At 44.8% G+C, this 26,833-nt stretch overlaps 1 protein-coding gene across 4 annotated transcripts in view; it reads right to left on the bottom strand.

Moving 5' to 3' along the window:
* The window catches only part of MGMT (O-6-methylguanine-DNA methyltransferase), a 137,475-nt gene extending 117,624 nt beyond the window's left edge, over nt 1-19,851 (bottom strand). For all 4 annotated transcript variants that reach the window (XM_068198349.1, XM_068198350.1, XM_068198347.1 and 1 more), the window contains exons 1-2: nt 17,986-19,851; nt 5,632-5,771 (exon numbers count right to left, since the gene is read on the bottom strand). In XM_068198349.1, coding sequence (XP_068054450.1) covers nt 5,632-5,771; nt 17,986-18,009 — 164 coding nt within the window. In that variant the 5' untranslated portion in view covers nt 18,010-19,851. The remainder of the gene's footprint in view (nt 1-5,631; nt 5,772-17,985) is intronic.
* Nucleotides 19,852-26,833: the final 6,982 nt, after the last annotated feature.

Below are 26,833 nucleotides of genomic sequence, written 5' to 3'. Positions count from 1 at the left end.
TGGGAGTTGTTGCTGGATTTGTCCACCGGTGTTTTAACACAGAATGTGGAATTGTTAAGGTTGGAGAAGACCTCAAAGATCATCAAATCCAACCATCGACCAGCACCACCAACCATGTCCTCCAGCTTGAACCCACCCAGGGATGGTGACTCCAACACCTCCCTGGGCAGCCTATTCCAAAGCTTCACAGTCCTTTCCATGAAAAGCTTTTTTCTAATTTCCACCCTGCCCCTCCCCTGGCCCAGCCTGAGGCCGTTCCCTCTCCTCCTGTCCCTGTTCCCCGGAGCAGAGCCCGACCCCGCCAGCTGTCCTGTCCTGGCAGGAGCTGTGCAGAGCCACAAGGTCCCCCCTGAGCCCCCTTTTCTCCAGGCTGAGCCCCTTCCCAGCTCCCTCAGCCCCTCCTGGGGCTCCAGCCCCTTCCCCAGCCCCATTCCTTTCCCTGTTCCCACTCTCCATTTAGAGCTCATCCCAACCCGTTAATTTCTTTACCCCAAATATGTCCTCTGGCTTATTCAGGTTTGCTCCTGTACTATTTTAAATAGAAAATCCCTGTTGTTACACAATAATCGAGGAAGAACCTGAATGAGGAGGAGCGGAGCCTCCTCCACGTCACACTGCCAATAATCCTCTACTCACACAAGTCACCCCAGATGTTCATGGTAAACCAGGAATCCACTCCAAGCAGCAGAGCAGTCCCACTCCTACCTCCTTCAGTGGGTTTTTACTGTGCCCCTGAGCTCCACTAAGTTTCTTAGCCTTGGCTGATGCTCAGTGGAAAAATAGGAGGAGTGGCACTCTCCCAAATGCCTCCCACTTGTGGCATCAAAGTGAGATATCACTCCCAGTAAATTTTACAGTATGAGGAATGAAACAGTTAGCAAAGTTGACATTTAAACCATCACCACTGGCTATGATTAAATACCTCAGAGATGAACAGTGTGGTCCACACCTCTCCAAGTTATTGTTCCAGGCTCTTTCCAGACTCCCTGCCCCACTGCATCCGCTGCCTTTGCACACACCTGAGAGTTTCCTTCCATCTCTAACAGGTGGAAACCTGCTTAAAGTGAGATTCTGGAGAGTTTCTGATCATGTTACAGTGACAGAGAGAGACTGACTGAAACCCTGGGGAGCTTCTTGAACTGCAGATTCACCCTAAAAGGTTGAGGCACATTAACAATACGGGAAGGGCCAAACTGGCTCCTTGTTCCTCCTCCCCTGATCTCCCTCAGTAAGATGGAGGGAAATGAAACACTAAGGAAAACCACAAATAACCTGCAGGGAACACAGAGGGCAGATGAGATCACACTGCTTCTGAAAGAGCCCAAAAGGAAGCCTGGGTGTATTCCTACAGCACCAGGAAAATGCAGGCTTTGTCCATGTCAGCCTGCCCACACATGCAGGAAGCACCAACACCTTCTCTGCAGTCTCCCAAATTCAGGTTCACACCAACAAACACACAATTCCTCAGGCTCCTCTGGCAAGCTCAAGCTGGCCCTACACCCCAGCAGCCCCAGAGAGCCAGGAGGGGCTGTCCCCAAATCATCCCCATCTTGGGATGTCCCACCCAAGGATGGCAGCGACGGATCACAGCTGCTCGGCTGAGCTTTTCAGTGGAAAACTTAACTCATGGTGGCATCCTCAAATCCCAAAGTGAATAAATAACATTCCACACTAGGGCTACAGGCATCGCCTGGGATCTGTGCCCACCCTCCAGATGGCAAATTCAACTTTCCTGTCACACACACTCAGCAGTAGGATGATGGTGGCCATCCCCCCATGTGCCCAGCAGGATTTTCCAACCACGCACTGAAAGCTGCTTAGTTTTCCTCAAAACATGTTCTGCTACAGCCCTTTCACTAAAATCCTCCAGTTCCCCCAGAGCTCCCCTGCCCCAGCATATGTGCAGCCCACACAACCCCTGCCCCATGCTGACCAGGCAGGGAGCCGGCAAAACCAGGGTGGTTTTCCTGAGGAAAAGGGAATTCCTGAGAGAATCTGGATTTTTGCAACACAGGGAGAAACTGCTCCCTGCTGCCATCCCAATGCCAAGTCCACAGCCCACATTTCCAAAGTATTCTGTGCTGTAAATATTCAGCGGAGGGAAAACCACGCTTTGTGTTACCTGCTCACCACGGGGATAATTTACTCCTGCACCTCTGCAATGAGTCAAGGCTTCTCAAAGCAGAGTCATCCTGGTGAGGGAACACCACAGCTGGCAGCAGAACAACAAAAAACCTAATTCTGAAACTCCAAAGCTGCTGAAGACACTCTGAAGTAAAATAACAGTAAAAGAAAGGGAGTTTTTCTTTTGGACATGAGCAAGAAGTGTTAAACATTTGCAATATTTCAGGTTGGGATGTTGGAGGAATATCGATCAAAACTAATCATGAGATTGGCATGTACTGAAAGAAAAACTACAGCAGCTGATATAACATGAAATAGATACATTATATACTGTTATACAGTACTGTATAATTATATATATATATAGCACAATAGATATATAAATTATATATAATGTACATAGTATATATATACATCTATAACACACACATATATAAATACATACACACAGCTTATACACACTTAAGGGTTTTTTTAAAATATGAACTGTGAAGCTGAAATTCTTAGAAACAATTGTCCAGATGAAGAGGTCAAACCTTCAGGGAGCTGTTTGGGTCAGGGCATCCTTATCACAGAATCCCAGACCCTCAAAGCCCACCCCGTGCCACCCCTGCCATGGCAGGGACACCCCCCACTGTCCCAGCTGCTCCAAGCCCCATCCGGTCCCAGGAATGGGATGCACATCATGGATTTCAGAAGCCTGGATAAAGATGCCTCCTCTCCAAAAGAAACCATCCCCCTGTGACGTGTCTGGACTTTGAAACCCTGGCAGCTTCCTGAGGAGCAGAATAACCTCAGGTTATTACAATTAGTTTCATCTCATTAATAGATCAATTTCTTTCAAGCATACTGAAACTGGGTTTTACTTTGTTGCTTCTCCTTTTAGGCTCCATTATAGTCTGTGTTCTTAAGTTTTAAGGAGAGCCATCAGTGAGGAGGTTGTAATCTCAGGTGATTAATTGCACAGCATTTTACAAGCTGTAAAACAGAGCGAGATCTCCACAAAGTGATTATGCCATTAACCAGGGGCTCTTATCAGATTTTTCTACAACTACCAGGTTTGTCTGACAGATTGCAAGTCTTAAGTATTTATATATTTCAAAGGTTTACTTATTTTTGTTGTTAAAAAACCCTAAAATCTCTATTGATTGTTACATGCAATTCCACATGAGAAGTCCCAAGCACCGTGGAGCAGAATACCAATATTTATTACCAGACTTGTGCTCATTATGGTTCCTTCTGACAGGGGTCCATTAAAATCAATTTTTATGTTTCTTATGGTTTTTTTTTCCCACCCAATGTTCTTGCCATGGCGTTTATTAGCCAGTTAGGAGAAACACCAGGCACTGCTTTGTTTTTATTTTATTCTGTCGAAAATAATGAGGCCAGATTTAACAACTATTCACTAGCGATGAGTAGAAGAGATTAAATGTTATACTTCAGCACAAACATTTACAGATGGCTTTAAAATTTTTAGAACTTTATCAGTGCTAAAGACAAAAGGAAGTCCCACCTTTCTTGTTCAGATTTAAATTCTTGAAGTAATCATAAAAACACTCTTCCTGCCCTTAGCTTCAGAGTTATTCCTGAGTGATAGACCCTCTAATGTAACAATTTTTGCACATAAATCATGCAGCCTGTGAGGTAAAGAGTTACCAAGATGCCACTAATGCCTCAAGATGAAGTGAAGTCAGCTCACCACTGAGAAAAGTGAAGATCTAAAACAGGAGAAAATTGAAATTTAGGAAAATGATCTAAACTGTCCAACTTCTGCTGAAGAACAGGATCATGAGAAACTTCAACCAGAGAACATGAACATGTTAGAGGTGAGCAAACCAGATGCCTTGGTAAAACAAAACCCTTTTTTTTTAACCAGATGTTCTGGGAAAAGAGCAGCACCCATCCCTACAAACAGCTCTGAGAGCCCCCACATCTTTTTCCTACTCTTATTCCACCCACTCAATGACATTTACCCTTCACAAGGTGAAGATCCTCATCCCCTGGGCTTTTCTCCAGGCACATTTTGCACTGCAGCAAAGCCAAGTTCCAACTTCATCCTAAATGCCCATTTATTTCCATTGCTCATCTTAAACCAGAACCTGAAGGAAGTGAAGCAGTCATTTCCATATCCCTGGAGCTGGCAAAACTGTGAAATCCAGCAGCTTCAGAGTTTTTGTATGGGAGACAAAATCACATTTCAACCAGAACACACACATGCTCCATAGTCCTGATTAATTTTACACCCACTTCTGTTCCAAGGAGAATAAAATAGGAAAACAAGCATCTAAAAATCCATGGAGAACTTCAGAGGCAAACACAGGATGAAAAAAACACAACGTTGACAAAAGAGGCCAAACCTTTTTGAGCCTTGTCAGTGGGAACGCTGATGTAGTAGACTGTGGAAAAGTGGAATTTAATTACCAAACTCAGCTGAAAGACCAGTCTTAGAGAAGTCTGAGGAAGCCTAAGAAGTCTTGATTTTGCAGAAAAAATTTGGCATAGAAATTTAGCATCTAATTCTGAATGAATTCAACGTTCCTTCTAAAAATGTCACTGACCATTTCCCCACAAATAAGGAAGAAAAATCAAATATCTGAGCAGGACAGATGGACTCCAGCAGACCAAGCACAACTTACAACCAGGAGGAAAATGCACTGATGCCTCCTCAGCCAGGCCTGGATTTGAGACATCATCTCCACTGCCACGTGGGATCTGTTCCAAACTCCAGCAGACATTACAACAAACTGGGAAAACACCTAAAGCTCTCACCGGTACTACACAGTAATTAAAACAATCAGTCAATCCTGCTTCTACCTGCTGGAGCACAGATCTCTAGATTATTAAAAAAAAATTAAAAATTCGAAAAATCTAAAAACATAAAAATTATAAAAAATATAAAAATTACAAAACTATAAAAATATAGAAGTATAAAAATATAAAAACATAAAAAATATAAAAATAATATAAAAATTAAATAAATATAAAAATCTAAAAACATAAAAATTATAAAAATTATAAAAATTATAAAAATTACAACAATTACAAAACTATAAAATATAAAAGCATAAAAATATAAAAATGTAAATATATTAAAATATACAAATATAAAAAATTATACTAATATAAAATTATAAAAATATAAAAATATAAAAATATACAAATATACAAATATACAAATATACAAATATACAAATATACAAATAGATGTAGGTCTGCAAGATTTGTGAGGTGTGCAGGAAGATTTTACCCTCAGTGACATTTATATGTGCACCAAAATTAAGGGAGGCAGGAGATTCTCTCAAAACTTGCATTAAAAACACTCAAGAGTTTAAAACGTTTGATAATATTTTTGAGGCAGCCGAGGAATTGACGTATTTTGGAGTCCTTAAGGGCACAAGAGACTCCTCCCAGCAGGATTAGCAAAAACAAGAGTGCTCTCAGATGCTCTGGGCAATCTCCTTCCTCCAGCACAAACACAAGCACAGCATCAATAGGACGTGAACTCACCCACTTGGCAGCAGGCTCATTTGGGGAAGTTTTATTTCATGTACGCCCGTTTCACACCCCGAGATCTCGATCCTGCCCAGGGGGCTGAGCAGAACCACCTGCTTCTCCTTGCATGGAGATCCTCCCCGTTTGCAAGTCACCTGTTCAAGGAAACAAAATCCTCTGTAACTGCAGGAATTTGCACCAAGGAAGAGATTTGAGTAGTTTTCAAAAGCAATTTGAAAAAAGCAAGACAACAGTGAATTTCAAGTTTCCTCAACTACAGCATTCACTTTCAAAACTCCAACTTAAAATGATCTATCTTCAGAAGTTAGCACCTAAATCACAGTCTCAAAAAAACCCATTAACTAGCAGCATAGTGATCTTCATAAAAATGTGAAATAGCAGCAGTTTCGTGGCTGGTTTATCAGCTAAAATCCAATGTGTTGTGACACTTATTTAAAACAGGACTGTTGTGACAACAAAGTAGATGCAGTGGTTTAGAGCAGCAGTGTTATGCAAATAACAGCTGGAACACAAATAGAATATGTCTGCTGGAAAAGAAAACACATGAAAAAATCAATCATTCCTTAGGAAAAGAAGCATATTTTTATTCCCATTGTTACCAGTCTGGTTTTACGATTACTGATAGGATGTAGCTGGAAACAGCTGCCAAGTATTTCTCAATATTGGACAAGACCAACAATAACAGACTTGTCAAATTCATCTTGGCTGAAAAAACCACCCCATTCTGGAAGTGTGAGTTGTATTCCCAGTTTGGTTTGTGCCATCACTGCAGCAGGACAGGACAGAGCAGAACATCACCAGTGTCCTCTGCAGTCACCCAGACACCAAACCTTTGGTCCAGGCCAAAGAAAGTGCTCAGCTCATGTGAAACTGGGAAAAAAGTGAACAACGGAGAAACTGTGAGGCAGCACAAGGTAACTCCATCAGCAAACACAGAATAACAGGTTCCTACAACTGTTTGGGGTGGAAGGGACCTTACCTGCCATCTTATTTCCACTTATTTCCACACCTTCCACTGTCCCAGGCTGCTCCAAGCCCCAGTGTCCAGCCTGGCCTTGGGCATTTGCAGGGATCCAGGGAACAATTCCTTCCCAAAATCCCATCCATCTCTGCCCTCTGGGAAGCCATTCCCTGTGTCCTGTCCCTCCAGGTGCAGGACCCTGCACTTGACCTGTTGAACTTCATGAGGTTTCCTGCAACACTGAGAGAACAACAAATTTCTTGGATTTGTTTCATTTACTTCCCTGTGTTCAAGGCTGGATGGGGCTTGGAGCAGCCTGGTGCAGTGGAAGGTGTCCCTGCCCGTGGCAGGGGATGGGATGAAATGGGATTAAGATCCCTTCCAAGCCAAACCATTCTGGGATTCCATGAATGACAGACCAGGGGTGCAGCAGGAGCCAGGAAGGTCCATGCAGGGTGACTTAGAGCTGCCTACTGCTCACAGCTGTACAATAATTAGTTGTTTTCCAAATAAGAGAATCATTTCAAACCCCATTATTAAGTGCTGTGGAATGAAGTCACATCTGTGAGTAATATAATCAGCGTGAGAGAGCTGAAAAACCATCAAGCTGACAGTTTTGCATAACTAGAGCAAAAGTAAACCTAAAGCCCTGAATTTTGGGAAGCTCTTATGCAATTCCTCCATTACAGACATGCAGCAACCAGAGCAACCTCACTCAGCTTGGAGAAGTCCAGGAATTGCAGGTTCCCTGTGGTTTATTTTTACTTTGACTGCAACCCCAGTTGCTGAATAATCAAATGTTTGGTGGCATCACAAAGAAACTCCTTTCCAACCAACTTTTTCCATGTTCCTTCTCCCTCCTGGAGGACACGGGAGAACCTCTTTGGAGCAGCATCTCTTTGCAGAAGTCAGCAAACAAGCAGTGGAAGTTTACATGTGTGCCAAACCAGCAGACATTCTTCATGTTTATTGGTTTGACAGCCCTGAACCAGAGGCACTGAACCTCACACCATGTGCTCCACAACTTTTCCATCAGAACAAAACCCAGGATGCAGGGAGCAGCAGAGAACTATCAATAACCCTCTGAGCTCTCTCCAAGTCGAACTAAGCTTTACAGATGAAACCCTGAGTGACTGCAACTCCTATTTGCAGCCTTGTTTATCAAATTCATCGGGCAGCAATATTCAGAAGGTTTGTTTTTGCAAAGGAATGAGGCTGCAGGACATCAATCCACATCCCTGTGCAATGGGGTTGGGATGCTCCAGGATGAAGGTCACTGACAGATGTACAGTGCACACTCCTCTGTCCAGATACTAATTCTGCTATTTAGGCAGGACAGGAGGAGACATTTCCTCATGGAAAGGGTTGTCAAGCATTGGAACAGGCTGACAGGGGAACTGGTGGAGTCACCATCCCTGGAAGTGTCCCAAAACCATGAGGATGTGGCACTTCAGGACGTGGTTTAGTGGTTGGACATTTCCCCTGGATCCCTGGCAGTGCCCAAGGCCAGGCTGGACACTGGGGCTGGAGCACCTGGGACAGTGGCAGGTGTTCCTGCCATTGCAGGGGTGGCACTGGGTGGGATTTCCAACCTTTCCAACCCAAACCATTCCGTGATTTATGAAAAACTGGAAGAATTCTGATCAGCTCCTGCATCATCTCCACCTTCATTCTCCCCTTCCACTGCAATACCTACAAATCTGTGTCAAAATACCTCGTAATTTTGATATTAGGTAGAAAAAAATTATGATTTGTAGAGAGGAAGCATCTCCTGCCAACCTCTGGAGTTTTCCCAAAGAAATAAAACCATAGGAACAACATTTGTAAGTTTACCTCACCAGACTGCCAAATACAGCAAACTGGAAGATTGTAATTTTATTTAAATTTGCATTAAGCAGCTTTCACACTACAGTAAATAACTCAAATATTTCTATGTTCTGTTGCTCCTAACACCCCCAGAAACTCCACTGGACATTGGCCTGACATCCTAGAATTCAATTCATATCCATAATGATGAATAGAGAAATAAAAAAGGCAGAGAAATCTTGAGAATCAACAAAGCTTAAAAAAAAAAAATCTGTAGCAAAGCATTTCCTTGCTCCACGTTCTCCCAGAAAACAATTTGTGTTTTCCAGAAAAGTCCAGAGAGCAAACCCTGGTTTTCCTTTCAGTATTATGGAGAACTGAATCCTTCCCATCAGAGCCTTATCTCTGATGGATCTCCCCTCCACAAGTTTTTCCATTTCCTTCACTCTGCTTTTACAATATAAACCCACCGCACCAATATCAGTATATTAACAATAATCCCTTCTGCATCTGATTTAACAGGGGATTTCCATTAGGCTACAGCATGGAAGTCCTCACCAATTTTTTTCTTCTCCCCTCAAATATTTCTGAGAATCAAGGCAAAAATAACATATTCGGCTGGCAAATCGAATGTGGCCTCACACATCCTGCAATTGGATTTTTTAAAACCTGCATTAATCAGGGAGATGTCCCAGTTCCTCCAAGAAAGGGGTCTCTTGATCGTTTTCAGATTAAGCAAGCGTTAATTGAGCTACGTGTGATGGAAATACAACCAACAGCAGGAAAATGCATTGCAATTCTTCTCCCTGTTTCCCTCAGACCCCAGAATGGTCCCATTCCCACCATTTCTAGCCAAGCCCCTGCTGCACGTTTGGAAATGCTGTTTAGCTCCTCACACTCCTGTGAAACTGAAGAGCCCACCCAGGTGCCACAGGAGGTTTCCCACACCACATTGCTCCCATGCTGGGCTAGGAGGGAACCACACACTGCCTTCAAACACTAAAAATTACTGTCAGAGGACCCCAGACTGCACCAACCATAGGAATTCTAACCCATAAAATCTGAATTTCTGATTGTATTAACCCAATGGAATCACTACCTGCGGCAGAGCCCTCTTTCAGTCCCCCCAAACTGTTCTGCTAGCTCAGCCTTGGGGACTTCAGAGGAGCAGTGCCACAGAAACCAGGAGAGAGAGGCTCGTTTTCCAGGTGTTTATTCTCTGGTGGTATGCAGGAAAAGAGACCGAACAATGGCGGGAAGGTTTTTTATCTAGGTCTGGGTCTAGGGGGGCTGGAGCTATCTGGCACTCAGCCAATGGGGTCTAGCTAAGGTTAAGGTTCATTCGGACATTCCTATCTGTGGGGCCCAGCTGCAGGGCACCCACTGAACTGCAACAACTACCTGCAGGTGATTCCCTTGGAGGTGTTGATACCCACCCCACCAGAGGTGTGACCAAGCACCACCTTACTCATTTACTTCCCATCCCACGAATTTATCCAGAAAACTCCATCACTTCCCATTCTGCATAAATTTATCCTAAAAACTCCATCAAAGTCCTGACATTTGCATCAACAAATGAGCCACAGTTCACAAACACCTGCCCTGTTTTGATGGTGCCATAGAGTACCAGGGATGCACCAAATTGCAACTCCAGACATTTGCTGAGTGTGAGGATGATCAATAAACGCCAGGGAAGCTGCTTCTTCATCCCAATTACAGGGAAAAACACCAGGCCTGAAGTCTTAGAGAGTCCTCCTTTTCAGTCTCTCAAACCTGCTTGCTATTGATTCAAGTTCTGAATTAAAATTCAATCAAAGCTTCAAATATTGGATTTAAATTTAAGGGGAATGCATGAGAGTTTGGCAATTTGTTTCTTCATTTCAGTCACCCTTCCTGATGCAGTAAGTTTGCATCCTTCTCCTAACAAAATCCTTACCAAATCCCATCAGGCAAAGCAAAAATCCACCATAAACCAATGTTTGCAAGATGATGTAGTGTCAAAAAGCCTCTGCCACCGATGAGGCTGCCCGTGCCAGTGGGCCACCCATCCAAGGATTTCACTGAATTACAGCTCTCGCCACATCTCCTTAATAGTTTAAAACTTCCTGTATTTGTTTTACTGGTTCTGCCTGTTTATTTGAAAGGAAACAATCCATTGTACGTCAAGAATATGGGAAAAGATATTAATAGTAAAGGTAATGTATTTCTGCACATATAGAGGAGGGTGGAGGGTGATTTTCCAACCTTATGGGCCTTGTCTTAGAGGAAAAAGCCATTTTTTAGTGTTTCGAGGCAGAGAAAGATTTAAGGGCTGTGAATAGAAGACAGGATCCATGCAATCAGAACAATCTAAAAATCTGCTCCTGTTAATATCTTGATTAATCATCTATATTTTCACCTTACAAAAGCTACTGTTCCAAGAGAACAAAGAGTTTATGTACTACAAATAATTTTACTGCAGGGAAGAAAGCAGGAAAGAGTTTGTTGGAAGTTTCACACTAAAAGTGAAATATATTGAAAGCTGAAGTGAAATATAGTGAAAGCTTAATATATTGGAATATCAGTATCACTTTGCTATACTGGAATAAAAGAGAGAATGAGAAACATTTAATTCTCAGTCTTTTTGCTTATTATGAAATGTCTGATTTCTTTTCAAGCTAAAATACAAATTTTTCTAAAAGATGCTTCTTCCTCTTGAAAAAAAAGAGTCCAAAAATTTCCAACTAAATAGAATGGTGTGAATTCCAAAGAAATACGAAGCTGTGGATCCCTGGCAGTGCCCAAGGCCAGGTTGGACACTGGGGCTTGGAGCACGTGGGACACTGGGAGGTGTCCCTGCCATGGCAGGGGTGGCGCTGGATGACTTTTAAGGTCTTTTCCAACCCAAACCATTCTGGGATTCTGTGATAAGGATGTCCTGATCCAAACACACCCCTGAAGGTTTGACATCTTAATCAGCTGACAGTTGAACATGTGAGAAAGCTGTCCTGAAAGCCAGGAAGCTCCTTGTCCAAAAAACCAAGGGATGGCTGCTGCCCTCTGCAACCCACAGAGAGCTCTGACCAACATCCCTCATCACTTAATGGAAAAATAACTTCTGAACCAGGTAATGCACAATTACAGCATCACTCCACCCACAGCATCCTCCAAAAACATGGAAAACTGTGTCAGTCCAAAGAGAGCCAAGTGCCTCACAGGTTTTAAATGAAGACAAAAGCTAATTTTTGAGGAAAAGAAGACGTTGCAGTCATTGCTCAAACCCAAGAATAGAACCTTGAAACTAAACAATCCTCTCGGTATCTAATCTGATGTAATTCTGTCAATACAACCTGCTAAAAATAAAATAACTTTTTAAATTATCTTTAATGTTCTAAAATACAAGTCCTTTATATCCTGCAGCAGGGTCCTGTGAACTGAACAGCCCTGACCTGCACACAAGACACCCCTTCCCCCTCCACAATCACAGTCATTGCTGGGTGCACTTCTCCTTCCTACAGCATCCAAAACAAACTTTCAGCTTTCCAGCAAAAAGCACTGGAGATCCAGGCCCATGGAATTGTCTCCTTGCTACAGGAACAATAAACACCTCCCCAGCTGAGCCTCTCAAACAAGAGCTGCTCTGCAGTGCTCTCCTGGTGCCTCACTGCTCCTCTGAGTAAATCTCACCCTGGTTAAGCCAAACCTGCAACTTCAGAGGGTATGAAAACAAAACCTCCTCATTTCCTGGTGTGAGGAGGTTTGGAAAGGAAATGTCAGACAGACTGGAAGCAAATCCAGGGTTAGTTTGGGGTGATGCAATTTCTTTACCTTACGAAGAACTAATCCCATAAAAATGTGAAGGTACAGAATCAAGCTGCATATTCTGAACATATACAAATATACACTGGCATAAACACTCAAAATCAGTCCCCCTCTTCCCTTATCCAAAGGCCCACTTCATACAAGCCCCCGAAAAACCAGAGGGATACGTGCTCACATGGAGCAACATTTGCTTTCTACGGCATTTAAAAATTCTTCAAGGAGAGCAAACACGTAATTCTTTATTAAACAATCAAAGACAACAAAAGCAAGTTCCTGTTGTCCCATCGCATTATCCTACTAATCCTCTTTGGATGGCAACCAGAAGCCCCCGAAATGCCAAGCTAGGGAAGTGCCTTTCCAAGCAGTGGTCGCCTCTGGCTCTTTGGCTGCGCCTTCAGTCGGCTGCTCTGGCAGACGGGAGCAACGACAAATTCCCAGCGCCCAGGGCTGGCCCTGACTGCTTGATTTCACTGGAAGGGCACTTCAGTTGTAACAAACCCAGCTGAACTCCCCTGGAAGGGCAGGTGGGTTACTGCTCCTGCGTCCAGCCTCGACAAGTGCAGTTTTCAGCTCCATCTGCTGCTCACACCAAGCCTGGACTGGAGCTGGTGCTTGAACAGCAGACCCCAGCGGGCTGTTCAAACAGGAATTCTGATGTATTATTTCCTCCAGAACCTCTCCAAAAACAAGTAAACACATCCTGCATCTTTCCCCAGCTATTACTTACACAGGAAATTTAAATGGGCTGCAAGCACAGCAGCCACGTGGCACTTAAAGCATAGATACCATAATAAACCACATGTATATCAATCAGGAAACTGGTATCATGTGATATCAATAGCACAAAGCAAAGATTACCACTTGATGATCTCTGGGGTGTTTTCCTACTCAAACAATTCTCAGCTTCTACTTACACACAGCACAGAAGAAGTGTGGTGTTAATTAGTTTTAAAAATTCCTGATCATGGTGGGGGCACGGAGTTATTCAGGGCATCTCATCAAACTGGGGGCTGCCAAGAGATATTGTAATTAATTAGAGTTAAACTGGGTAAGAAATGGAGCAGCAAGAGGAGGGAAAGTGGACAGGACAGCGCCAGATAATCCTGTAATAATCGGATTATGGCAACAAGTGTGTGCACCCAGTTACTGGGTACCTGCAAATCCCAGCAGGAACCAGCCCGACAGCCACGTGTCCTGGTGTAATTTCCAAGGGGAGGGGAAGAACATTGTCCCTCTTATCCTTCCAAGGACCGACCAAAGGGATTAAGTCCTCCAGCTCCTCATTTTTGAAGCTGGAAATCCTATGGCAGAAGATTCAGTAAGAAGCAATGTTATATTTTGTTGAGTTGTTCAATATTTTAACATTGTCGAGGGAATAAAACACTGATTTTTTTTTTTATACTTGCAAAATATATATTTAAAAATACTTATGGAATTTGCTTCCAAACAATAAATAAATAAATGTACTGAAGAATCAGAAATCAATAATCTTGTCTCTTAACACTTAGAGGGTCCCCCAAAAAAACTATTTTGTTGTTACTGGATTGAGTTTCAACAAGTCCCTTTCAACTCAGGATATTCCATGACTCCATGAAATCTCATGCAAAGGAAAAGTCATGGTGCAGTAATCTTAATTTTCCAGATGTGTTCATCACTTCAAGAATGAAATCCAAGGTATTGGCTACATATTGAGTTATCTATCTACAGTTACAATTCCCTCTGTGCTGTGTCCAGCTCTGGCCCCTCAGGACAAGAAGGACATGGAGGGGCTGGAGTGTGTCCAGGGAAGGGAATGGAGCTGGGGAACTCCTGAGGGAGCTGGGAAGGGGCTGGAGAACTCCTGGGGGAGCTGGGAAGGGGCTGGAGAACTCCTGGGGGAGCTGGGAAGGGGCTGGAGAACTCCTGGTGGAGCTGGGAAGGGGCTGGAGAACTCCTGGGGGAGCTGGGAAGGGGCTGGAGAACTCCTGGGGGAGCTGGGAAGGGGCTGGATAACCCCTGGAGGAGCTGAGAAGGGGCTGGAGAACTCCTGGGGGAGCTGGGAAGGGGCTGGAGAACTCCTGGGGGAGCTGGGAAGGGGCTGGAGAACTCCTGAGGGAGCTGGGAAGGGGCTGGAGAACTCCTGGAGGAGCTGGGAAGGGGCTGGAGAACTCCTGGTGGAGCTGGGAAGGGGCTGGGGAACTCCTGGTGGAGCTGGGAAGGGGCTGGAGAACTCCTGGGGGAGCTGGGAAGGGGCTGGAGAACTCCTGGGGGAGCTGGGAAGGGGCTGGAGAACTCCTGAGGGAGCTGGGAAGGGGCTGGAGAACTCCTGGGGGAGCTGGGAAGGGGCTGGAGAACTCCTGGGGGAGCTGGGAAGGGGCTGGAGAACTCCTGGGGGAGCTGGGAAGGGGCTGGAGAACTCCTGGGGGAGCTGGGAAGGGGCTGGAGAACTCCTGGGGGAGCTGGGAAGGGGCTGGAGAACTCCTGGGGGAGCTGGGAAGGGGCTGGAGAACTCCTGGGGGAGCTGGGAAGGGGCTCAGCCTGGAGCAAAGGAGGCTCAGGGGGGACCTTGTGGCTCTGCACAGCTCCTGCCAGGAGGGGACAGCCGGGGGGTCGGGCTGTGCTCCAGGGAACAGGGACAGGAGGAGAGGGAACGGCCTCAGGCTGGGCCAGGGCAGGCTCAGGCTGGGCAGCAGCAGGAATTTCCCCATGGAAAGGGGGTCAGGAATTGGAACTGCCCAGGGAGGGTTGGAGTGCCCATCCCTGCAGGTGTCCCAGGAACTCCTGGAGGTGACACTCGGGGTTGGGGACAAGGTGGGGATGGAGCACAGCTGGGACTCCATGGGCTGGGAGGGCTTTTCCAACCTCAGTGATGCTGGGATTTGAGGACCTACTCCTTAAAAACCATCGAGGGGCTTGCTGTAAGGGTGTGTTCACACTGTTCTGTAAGAGGTTGTACTCTGAGGCACAGAGAAATACAAAATTCACTGCCCAAATCAGCACCTGACGTAAACACACACACAGTGAGCCCGGAGTGCTCGGCTCTTACAGGCTCAGCCTGATGTAAATACATGGCAACTACTCCAATACAAGGAAAACAGATGAAATTTTAATCAAATGAGCCTTGTATCAGGTTCTGGGGAACTGAAAATGGGCTAAAAATGAAAAAAAAAAAAAAAACCTAAAAAAAACCCAGCAGAAGAATGACTTTAATAATGGGTAACATTTCAAGTTTTTATCGCCTAAATCCACAAAATTCCTGATCTGCTCCTGCTTGTCTTCTCTGCAGAGCTGGAGTCAGGACCAGCTAAATAAAAGATAATGCAACTAGGCATAACACAATAAAAGATATTACCTTCCCAATGCATTATTGCTGCCAATTATAAGAATCACTTCAACTTAATTTCAAAGGCACAATCACCCTCAACTGTAACAGTCTCTTTTTTAAATTTCAAACAGTATTACATTAAGGCAATAACTCACCTTCCAGCTATAATATCAGTCTCCCTTATTGCAAAAATACATTTCATAAATACTTCTCATCGACAAGTCAAGCTAATTCAGGTTAATTTTATTGTATTTTGGTGCTATCTCACATTTGTGTGCAATTACCTTTATCATTTTATTGCCGTGCCAGAAAGTAATCAGAACAATTATTTGAAAAAGGAGGGGGATAAATTCTAAATCACACTTGCTGGCATTTTTGATAAAATAGCAGCTTTATCTCAGGAAGTGGCAGGGACATGGGATAAATCATGCATCAGTCAAGTGTAGCTGACCCCCAAGTGCATTGCACAATATCAGGAGTGCTTCAAAAGAAACTTTCCTATATAATCCATCATTCTTTATAATACCAAAATACCTCTACCTGAAGAGTAGGAGCTGGAGAATAATAACCAAATAAATCTAAGCAATATGAACAAAACCATTAATAGTGCTCCTTAAGCTGAAGGAGAGTTGGGAATCTGAGTTGTGTGTGAGGAAAGCATTTCGCTGAAATTTTTGAAGTGAGCAGAGCAGCAAAATGTGTATTAGGGATTCACTAAAAATACAAAACACAGGGAAATAAATACAGACAGAGGAGGTGTTGCAAAGATTTGTATAAAAATACAAAAGTACAGTCTTGGCACACACACATCTGGATTTTTCTATAGCTATCCAGCCCTGCTCGAGTCAGGATAAGGGTTTCATTATTAACAGAGCAAAGCATCAGGGTTAGTACAAGAATCCATTTACTAAAATTTAACTGCAAGGAATCCAGCGAGGAGCAGAAGGACATTTAGTTTTCTAATGAAATACAAAAACTGCCACATTGTCAGAACAACAACAAACCCCCACCCAAATTCCTAAATATGGAGATATCCCGAGGCTGGGTCACCCAGAGCCCAGCCACCTTCCAGCCAACCCAAACCCAAAACTCATCTCTGGTCACTGCAACAAAATCAGGGATGGAGTGGGAGGCACAGGCAGTGATTATGGAAAACTCCCACATCTGCCTGCTTTCCCAAAGCATTTTTCAGCAGCCTCCTTAAAAACTGTTCAGCACATTGCACAGGTGATAATTGATTCCTGCAAATCCATGGCCAGGCACACGCTGGGTGTCACCCCAACGTGGGGCTGTGCAAACTGATCACACACTGGAAACAGCCCGAAAATCACCAATTACATCAGGACATAAATGTTTAATATGCATCCAGAGCACAGGGAAGTGTCTGCACAGTCCCCACAGTGGAGTTGGAGTGTTTTACCTCAAACCTTCTGTCTTCCCACATATCAAAAGGGGAAAACTCCCCGAACAGCTCAAGCTGCACCTTTCAACTCCACGTGAGCGGGGGGGAAATGAAAAGGTTAGATAATAAATTATTAGTTTCGTGTCACTTGCCAGCTATATCACACCTAGTCTGCAATGAGAGGGAACCAGGGATTCTCCCTCCCTCTGCTAAAAGGTGTTTGCAACTGGAAGATGCATAAATGTAACTAAAGAGATGATGGTTCAGAAGAAAAAAGTGAAGCAAGAATTTATTTACCTGGATTTCTTCCTCAACCATTCTGTTTTAAGAAACAAAACCAATTTGCTTTTGTAGAAAAGAGGTAAACAACACAAACCAGCAAAACACTCCTTTTCTAAGCCACATGACATTATGTAAAGCAGATTAAAACCACAGGAGATGCCACTATTCAGACATTTAGAGAAGTGACAGAAGTTGCCAACAGGAATAGTTAGAAATGCAGGTGTGATTGTACCAGAAGTGTTTTCCTAGAGGAGCATCACTAATGTTACAAAAATAGGTATTCCACACACACAAAAAAGGGTATTTGTCTCTTCAAAGTTCATTTCAACTATTTCAGGGAGACAGTTATAGACTAACAATGTGTTGATGCCCTTCTTTCAGCAGAGTAAATTGTCTGAATATTTGGATAAACACCCATGTTTCTTCTTTTGCTGCAATGTCACTGACCTACACTTACATCACTGAAGCATCAAGCCTCAAAATTAAGCCTGTTTTTCAGGGAGGTGTTTATTATTAGGGAATGGAAACAGCCACAAAACGGAGAGAGCAGCTCTGTCCTGTTCTTTATGCTCTGTGGCAGATGGATACGTGCTGGGGAAAGGTCCACTGATGCCTGTTACCAACCATGACAGAGCTACAGAGATTTACAATGCAGCATCAATCTTGTCAACTGGATTCCTAATCCTGACTGCTGGGCACTGGGGAAAAAACAAACTATGTTACGTGAACTCTTTTGTAATGCTGGACTTCCAGTGGACACCTCCCTGCAAGGGCATTGCACTGGAAACTTACTTTTGGAACCAGCCTCGATGCCATCGTGGAGGAAAAAGGCTCCACCTGGAAGGAAAAAAAACCAAATTCCCAGTTAGATTGTTAAATCTGAATTCCACAGGGAGAACTGAACATCCAGAGTATCCACCTCTATCAGTTTTTAAACGAGCTCCAAGTTTCAGTACACAGGATTTCCAAAGGGAGTTTGTTTTTTTTTACAAACAACATGGAATTTTAATGTTAAGTCACCCACTTGTCATGAGTCAAACAAAAAAACAACCGATGGCACATTGAAGAGTTCTTCCACAACAAGCACTGCAAAACTCTGATATCTGGAATAAGAATGCCTCAAAAGATAAAAGTATTAATTGAATAATATTTTACAGGCTGTCATGTACTTCTAAGCGACTGAGTAAAATGAAGAGCCTTTTGTGATTTAGGAAATGCCACATTTTAAGGCATGAAAGTGATTTTAAAAGCAAGTGATTGTGATATATTCTGGGTTTAAAAGCACAGATTTCATGCCAGTGTGTACCTAAAACATTTTAACTTCAATTATTATAATTCTAGCCTTTAACATTATTTATATAATTAAAAACCACAACTGGTTCCTTTTTGCTCTCCCTTTGGAAATAAAGGATATTTCCTATTTCTTTGGCATTTAGCTTCCCCCTCAATGTTTTATTTTAGTGCCACTCAGCTAATATCACTCTGCCTTTGAAAGATGTGCTATAAAAACTGTATTTTTTAAAATCAAGTAGATTATGTGCCAAAACTCAGCTTCACAATCCTGATCACAGCCAGCCTCGACGGGAACTGCTCCACTTAAATCAGGGAATCACCACTTCATGGGCAGGGATAACTGTATCCACTTCATGAATGGTAAATCTCTTAAAAATGAAATTATATGAACATCCCAGGCTTTCCAAGACCTCTCCTTGAAGTCCAAGGCACTGACAGAACACATGGCCACTTCCCCGCCACTTAAAACCAAACAGCAACATTTAATCTTAACATTGCATCTCACTTAAGTGTTTAAAATTAGGATGAATAATCAGTATTTTAACTCTAGTAACAAGGCAAGCATTGCAAAGAGAACTCGCTGCATTTTTAAATGCAGGTCAGGCAGATGAGCAATCTAATAGAACTACTTAAAATATCTGTGACAGAGCTAAAAATAAAATAGCAATTTACTTCTATCATCAGTTCAGAGCTGGGTCTTTCAAAGCAGCCAGCAACACTCAGGGTTTTTAGATCTTTCTGAAGGGCAAAGCTGAAATCTTTGCCTCAGCAACCAGATTTATCCTGAAGCTCATTTCAAACCCTGGTTGAGCTCCACCTGCTCACCCAACAAGGCCTTCCTTGGGTGACCAGAACTGGGGTAAAACCAGTCATGTCCAAACCACGGTGGTTAGAAGACTTCTGACAGCCAGACAGGGGGAACCATACAAAAAACACCCCTTGGAGAGCCCAAACCATCCCTCCAAAATGCACCTCAGCCTTGCACAGACTGTCTTGCTGGAGGAGGTCAGTACTTCACGTGGAGCTGAAGGGTTCTCCTGAGGGTGACTTTGAAGGCAAAAAGCCAAAACCTCATTGGAACAACACCCACCGATCAAATTCAGTGGTACCACTTCCATGGTGTGGAAACTGAGACACCAGAACCAAACCTCGAAAAACTGAAACCTTCACGTCAGCAATGGCTTCACCAAAAATGGAAAATTCCCTCCTGCATTTGCAGAGTGGGATAAACTAAAGGGATTAATGAGCAGTATGGGAAAAATTAATCGTTGAGAATCCCCACTAGCTCAGATCTGCCAAGGAGCAGTGATATCCATCTCCATCTCTGCTGCCTCAGCTTCCCTTGGCCATTCCAGCAAGACGTTCCCAAGCTCCCCACAACCTCTGCTCCCACCCAGGAGCTGTGCTGAGGGAGCAGGATGCTCCCAGGACAGCTGAAGATACACAAACCCCTGTAGGTGCTGAACGGTGCAGGAAGCAAACACATCACAGTGCCACCCTGTGAGCATCCCAAACCTCTGGACAGGTCAACAGGCAAAAAAGTGAAGAAAAGTCAGAGGTGACATCAAAAATAGATCCTTGAAGGGCAGGAAATTCTTCAGCCATGTTTTGCTGATGATCTAGAAAAGAAGTCCTTGGGTTTTGAGATACTTCCCTGCTATTTTTTTTCCCTCAGGACTGCAGCCTGATGAGTACATGTGATGGCAGTAAGAACTTGGATTAATAAAAAGTATTTTTTCTCAGTTCATCAACTTTTAAACACTAAAGGAAGATTCTCCTTGAAGCATAAGTCCTCGGGACCCTCAATAGAACACTCTGGTTCAGCACTAAAATTAAAAACCAGCCATTACTCCAAGTGACTATACGAACAAAATTCCGTATGAAAACATTTAAAGTACATTAGATTTTTGGTCAAGATGAAAGCCTGGGAAAAAAAAAAAATCCAGCAATCTATTCTAATTGGGTTCCCATGGTAACTGTACAATTGGGTTTTTCAGTATAACATCCCAAAGGCCCAATGCACACTTGTAAAATATACTTCAAACAGCCGGAATTGTTTTTACATTACAGCACTCCCAGGAAGATCAATTACTATACATCCCCACCCTAACTATTAGTGGCAGGAGATGTTAACACTATTGGCCATATTAACATAAGTCATGTAAAAAACCCCACATATCACCATCATTATATAAAACTAATTACACACTTCAGATTCATCAAACACGTTCCGAGTAATAAACCAATACCAGTCTTGTCACCAGATCATGTTTACTGAATGCAAGAAATCAACCCCAAATATATGCCAAAGCATTTTTGCTTCTCATATTGATCCCAAGGATAAACAGAATCAATCATTAATAATTACATTATAAGATGACCCAGAGGGTTAATCATATTCTTAGAAAGTCTCGCTGTGGAATCAAATACAATGGCACAAAAAGGCAACTGAAATGCATTTAAAGCCAGGGCCAGCTGCATTAACAATAATATAAAATAAAGTACATTAAACTCATGCAATCAGTGAAAATAGTATTGTTGGTATGTTTAAAAAAAATAATAAAAGAAGCATTTTTTACTTCCCTGGGAGGGTGGGCAGGCCCTGGCACAGGGTGCCCAGAGCAGCTGGGGCTGCCCCTGGATCCCTGGCAGTGCCCAAGGCCAGGCTGGACACTGGGGCTGGAGCACCTGGGACAGTGGAACTATCTGCTCCTAGGTGTGGGAACAGATGTTCTTTAAGGTCCCTTCCAACACAACCATTCTGGGATCCCATGATTTATTTTAAAAGTTTGTTTCAGCTGAAGCACTTTGCCTTGCTGGACCTGTTTCACCTTCCTAAAGCACAACCCTGGCCATAGAGCCAGATTTTACTCCCATCCCATTGCCTAAACCTCCAAGTTAAAAGAGAATGAATCCAGGCTGGATTCAAAACCAATTAATTCCTTTATATTTCAGAAAAAAAGAAAACCAAAACAAAAAATCCCAAACCAACAACTGTGGCCAGCTTGAATAAACTCCATCAACGATAAATCTTCGCATTTCATGGAGTCAGCCAAGAACCAGAGGTATTTCTGGTGTCAACAGGAGACTGTGCAAGGGATTTCCCTTTTCCCACTACACCTCTGCTCATCCTTGAATCCAGCAGAGCACAGTGCAGGGAATGTGAAGGCTTGGGAACTGTTTCTGCAGGACAGGGGTGACAGCAGAAGTGTCCTGTCCCCACCACCAGCCCAGGCTGCCAAAGCAGGCTCGTGCTGCCCGTGTACTGCCACATGCTGAACACTCATCTGCTGGTTTTATGATGTGAAACAGAAAAATTAATCTTTTAACAGGGCCCTAAGTATACTTTAGGTGTTTATTAAAAAGTGTAACTAATTAACAGACCTTCTGCACACTTGAATGTACAAACAAGCCAAGATAAGAGCATTGTTTGCCTTGTGCTGACTGATCTAAAGCACTCAGATAATTTCAGTATTCCTGATGATGATTATGCAGCAGCAGCATTGTCAAGGCAGCACTAATTCTTGCTATCTGCTAATGCAGGGTTACTTGGAGGGACCTAAATCTGCACGTGGAGCACAGAGATGGCAGGATTCACACAACAAAACAGCTCTGACTCCAGTGGGCTGTGCTAAATATACGTATTAAAATACTGGTTGCATTAATCGGCACCAAAAGGTGGCATTTGTATAAAAATAAAAAGCTAACATGCATCCATGAGGTCAAAACTCAAATTATTATTTATTCCTCACTGCCACGCTGCTCAAGACTCCAGGCCATTGGACAATGCTGCTATTTTAATATTTAACTCCTATTTCACTCAAAAAGCAGAAAAAAACTCAGAACCTTTGTTTTAATAAACTCCCCTCTTCTTCTTTGCAATTAAAGGTGATTTGCCCAGGTATTTCTAATAAACTTCAGAATCTCTGCTGCATCAGGGAGAATTTCAGCTGCACATCCAAGTTTTACAAGTGACATGAAAAGATACCTGAAACTATCTGTATAATTTCATTTGGCCCAGAATAATTGATACTCCTGACAGCCACCAGGACATGGTAATTTAGCTGTGCAGATATAAAATAGTAAATAAGGAAGCAACTCAAAAAAGGATTAGCAAAAACCATCAAAATAGTGACATATTCCAAATAACTTTGACAATTACTCAACTTTATTAAAATCCAAACCCACACAAGCTTTATTGGCATTCAATACATTTTAAGCAGTTGCCTGGACCATAAGCAGCTCAGTTTTAAAACTGCATTTTGCATTTACGAAGAATACTTCAGCACAGGTTTGGTTTTATATTTGGTTGTTCCTCCAGCTGTGTGTTAAACTTCATGCTGGCCCAAGCACACCTGTGCTGGGTGATATGTCAGAAATACTAAATTCAACAGGAGTTTTTTCTTCCATTAGGAGGATTTTACCCATTATACCTTCAGATAAATCAGCACAATTACTAGTCAGTAACAATCCCAGCTATTAGAAGAGGGAGGGAATTCAGGTCTGGAATGCTGCTGTAAGGACACGGAGCCTTTCACTTTTTAATTACAGCATTAATGAAGTTAAAGCTCCCAAACCTACCTCAAACACATTCTGCACCCTGTCACTACCTAAAAGATTCCAAACCACCCAAAATTAAAACTTCATCCTCCATTTTCCCATCGGTTACATTCTCCTCACCAGTCCAGATATCTTATGAACAGTGGGTAAACGAGAGAATTGCACAACCCGTCAATAAAATAAACGTATTTTCAACTCCTGTCCAGATGACTCAAGTTGTCAGTAAAAACTGCCACCAGCGCTGCGCTTGCAGAAAAATGTCCATAAATGCATTATTGCGACTGGCAGATCGATGTCCATAATAAAAACAAATAGAGTTAACAAGTGCTGGCTCCTCCGAGTTATGCCACGGCTGGGATGTGTATCCAGTTCCCTGACAACTTCTGGGAATGGGCACTGCCAGCTCCACAAGCAGGGAGCATCGAGATGCAGGAAATCTCTGCAGTGTCAGAGGGAATATTACTGCCTGCAGGATGGATTTAGAAGCTCCACGCATTCAGAATTTGAAGTGGGAATGGAGCTCCTGCCCAAAAGGCTGAACCCCTGCTCCATCATCATACTGGGCAGGAATTGTTCCCTGGCAGGGTGGGCAGCCCTGGCACAGGTGCCCAGAGCAGCTGGGGCTGCCCCTGGATCCCTGGCAGTGCCCAAGGCCAGGTTGGACACTGGGGCTGGAGCACCTGGGACAGTGGGAGGTGTTCCTGCCATGGCAGGGCATGGAAGGGGATGGGATTTAAGGTCACTTCCAACCCAAACCATTCTCTGATACTGCTCTGTGAACTATGACATAGTAACTCTCCAGCAGAAAAGCTTTTTCTCTCAGAAATTAAGTGCAATTTAGGTCAGCTGTGTCCCAGGCAGAACAGCTGACTGGTCAGAATGCTGCTGTTTAATTTTGACACCCCAACACACCTGGACCTCCAATTTGTTCCCTTGAAGCTCTTCCAGCACCAACACCTGAGCAACCACCCTGCCCCACAGGTGAGGATGCCACCAGAGGAGGACGACAAGGAAATTACACACTGCAGTCCAGCCAGCACCCTGAGGGTTAATTCACAAGCATCAGCTGCTCTCAGTCTTCCAAAACCCTTATTGTATAGCAAAAAAAACCACTACAAAACAGCCATCCATGTCTCTGACATGCCCTGCTTTGGATTTCTGGCATTACTGCTCCTTCAAGGTGCTTCCCCTGTCACCAGTCAGTTTAACCACAACTGCTCAGGTGCAGCCTTTCCACCCTACCCACGCTTCCCATAACAAACACCCTGCTTTTCCTGCACAAGTCCTTAACTCAGCCACTCAGGGCAACCCCAGGAATCCTCCCAAAGGGCAGCAGCTTCTCCCGCAGGCCCTGATCCCCTCCGTGATGCCATGCACTGATCCTCTGCATAGGTGAAGCATTAAACAGTGGTGACAAGTTAATTACAGAGTTATCAAGAGGTAAAGCAGCCACAGTAACACAAGTTGCTCTCTAACTACAACAGTTTCCTATAGAGTTTCTGCTCTCTTGCTGGAATAATTGGTGTAATGAACTGGTCATGGGCCAGAGTGCAGATAGGAGTTGCTAAAGCCACCTCACAAGCTCACACAGCCACATCTTTTTCCTGCTGAAACCTGAAGATTTTGGTAGAACTGTCCGTATTCGGAACATTTCTGTTTGAAAGCAAAGCAAACAGAACTTTTACTATGAAAAGATTATGTCACAGACTGACAACATGCACAAGAAAATGAAGTTTTTAGACATTTCCTGCATTGAAAGGGTGGATTTTGCCTCAGAAAAAATAAGCCCACATCCCCAACTTTAGTTGTGTGCATAAGGGAGACAGGCAGTACTTGGAGGCCAAAACTTTCAGCAGGTTTACAAGGGAACTCTGCCACTCCAACAGACCCCTCCAGCTGATGGCCCTTGTGCAGGGTGAGCACAAGCCTGGACACAAAAGGTAACTGAGAAATGACTGTCACAGCACCCGTGTAATGCCCCAGTATAGAAAACTGAGATCTTTCAAACTGGAACACTGCAGAGACTGCACCTCACCGTTCAATAAGAGCTCCACTCCACAAAAATAAGATACACATCACCACAAATATGGTTTATTTGGGAGGGGCAAATAAATTAGATAGCTCTTTACATTTACCGTGCTTTAAAACCTGCATGCAGTTACATTATTGCAATTACTTTAAAACACCTGCAGAGCTTGGCTTTTATATCAGTGCTGAAAGGATATTTGTAGATTAATATTAATTTGTCTGTATTAGAGTGGGTCAGGCTGGGAGGGACCACGGCAGCTCAGGTGGTGCCAGCAGCACCATCCCGGAGCACATGGCACAACACGGCGCTAAGATACTTCTGGAATATTCCCGGCGAGCAAAACTCTAAAACCACGCTGGGCAGGCGTCTGGGCGATCGTTTAGGTGCAGTTTACCCGCTCGGAGCACATCCAGCAGCACTGCCGCCCGCCCACCCCATCCACAGCCGCGCCCGGGGATGCTCCAGGGAGGGAACCGGCCCTTCCCGCAGCAATTATTGTGGACATTCACCGAAACCCGCTGTGACCCCAGCCTGCTGCCATCCATCCCCCCTTCCCCAGCACTGTTCCAAGGAACACCAGCACGTTTTGGGAGGCCGGGCTCCCCCGCAGGCCCAGCAAACCCCGGCGGGTCTGCGCTGCCCCGGCTCGGCGGGCTCCGGGGGCTGAGCATCCCCCGCTCGCTCCGCAGGCCGGGACCGCTCACCCCGCCCGCCCGCCTGCCCACCCTCCGGGCCTCTCCCTGGCTCTCCCCGCGACTCCTGGCGGGCCCTGGGTGTCCCTGGAGCGCCCCGGCTGTCCCTGGAGCCCCCCGGCTGTCCCCGGCTGTCCCCGGCTGTCCCCGGCTGTCCCCGGCAGCCGCGCTCCCCGCACCTGCCCGCGCCCGGGGATGGCCGCGGCCGCTCCGCACAGGCCGCGCAGCCGGGGCGGGGCCGGGGCCGCCCGGAAGCCGCAGCCGGGCGGGGGAAGGGGAAGAGGCAGAGCCGGGGAGTTCCAGGGGGCTCCGGGAGAGATCCAGAGGAGGCTGGGCCCTGCTCCCCGCCGGTGCGGCCCGCCTGGGGATGCGGGCCGGGCCGGGCCGGGCCGCATGCGTGGGGAAAACGCGGAGTTGTGTAAAAAAGCACCCCAAACCAGCGATGTGTGCGCACTGGCACTGCCGGGGGTGTTCCGCTGGGGAGGAGAAGGCTCCAGGGAGAGCTCCGAGCCCCTTGCTGTGCTTAAAGGGCTCCGGGAGCGCTGGACTTGGGATAAGGGATGGAGGGACAGGACACGGGGAATGGCTTTAGACTGGAAGCGGGATTTTGGGATTTAGATGGGAAATTGGGGAAGAAATTCTGCCCTGTGAAGGTGCTGAGGCCCTGGCACAGGTGCCCTGAGCAGCTGGGGCTGCCCCTGGATCCCTGGCAGTGCCCAAGGCCAGGCTGGACACTGGGACAGGGGAAGGTGTCCCTGCCATGGCAGGGGGGCACTGGGTGGGATTTAGGGTCCCTTCCCACCCAAACCAGGCTGGAATCTGGGATTTGCAAAGTCAAGGGTAAGGGTGTGCACTTGGTAGCAGCCAAGTGTCGAAGGAGAAGCATTTGGTAAATACTGTTCCTAAAAGGAGACATGGAGGAGATAAAAAGGAGTGAAATGCCCGAGGAAAGTGAACTTGCAATGAGGTTTATTTGAGGAAATAAAACTCAAAAGAACAGGATTCAAAATGCCAGCAGAGTTTGCAGCAAGAAACCACTGGTTTTCAAGCTGAAGAATCTGTCAGA

Source organism: Anomalospiza imberbis, chromosome 8 (genome assembly GCF_031753505.1).
Source record: "Anomalospiza imberbis isolate Cuckoo-Finch-1a 21T00152 chromosome 8, ASM3175350v1, whole genome shotgun sequence".
NCBI classification, from domain to species: domain Eukaryota; kingdom Metazoa; phylum Chordata; class Aves; order Passeriformes; family Viduidae; genus Anomalospiza; species Anomalospiza imberbis.
This window is presented reverse-complemented; position numbering and strand designations above follow the sequence as displayed.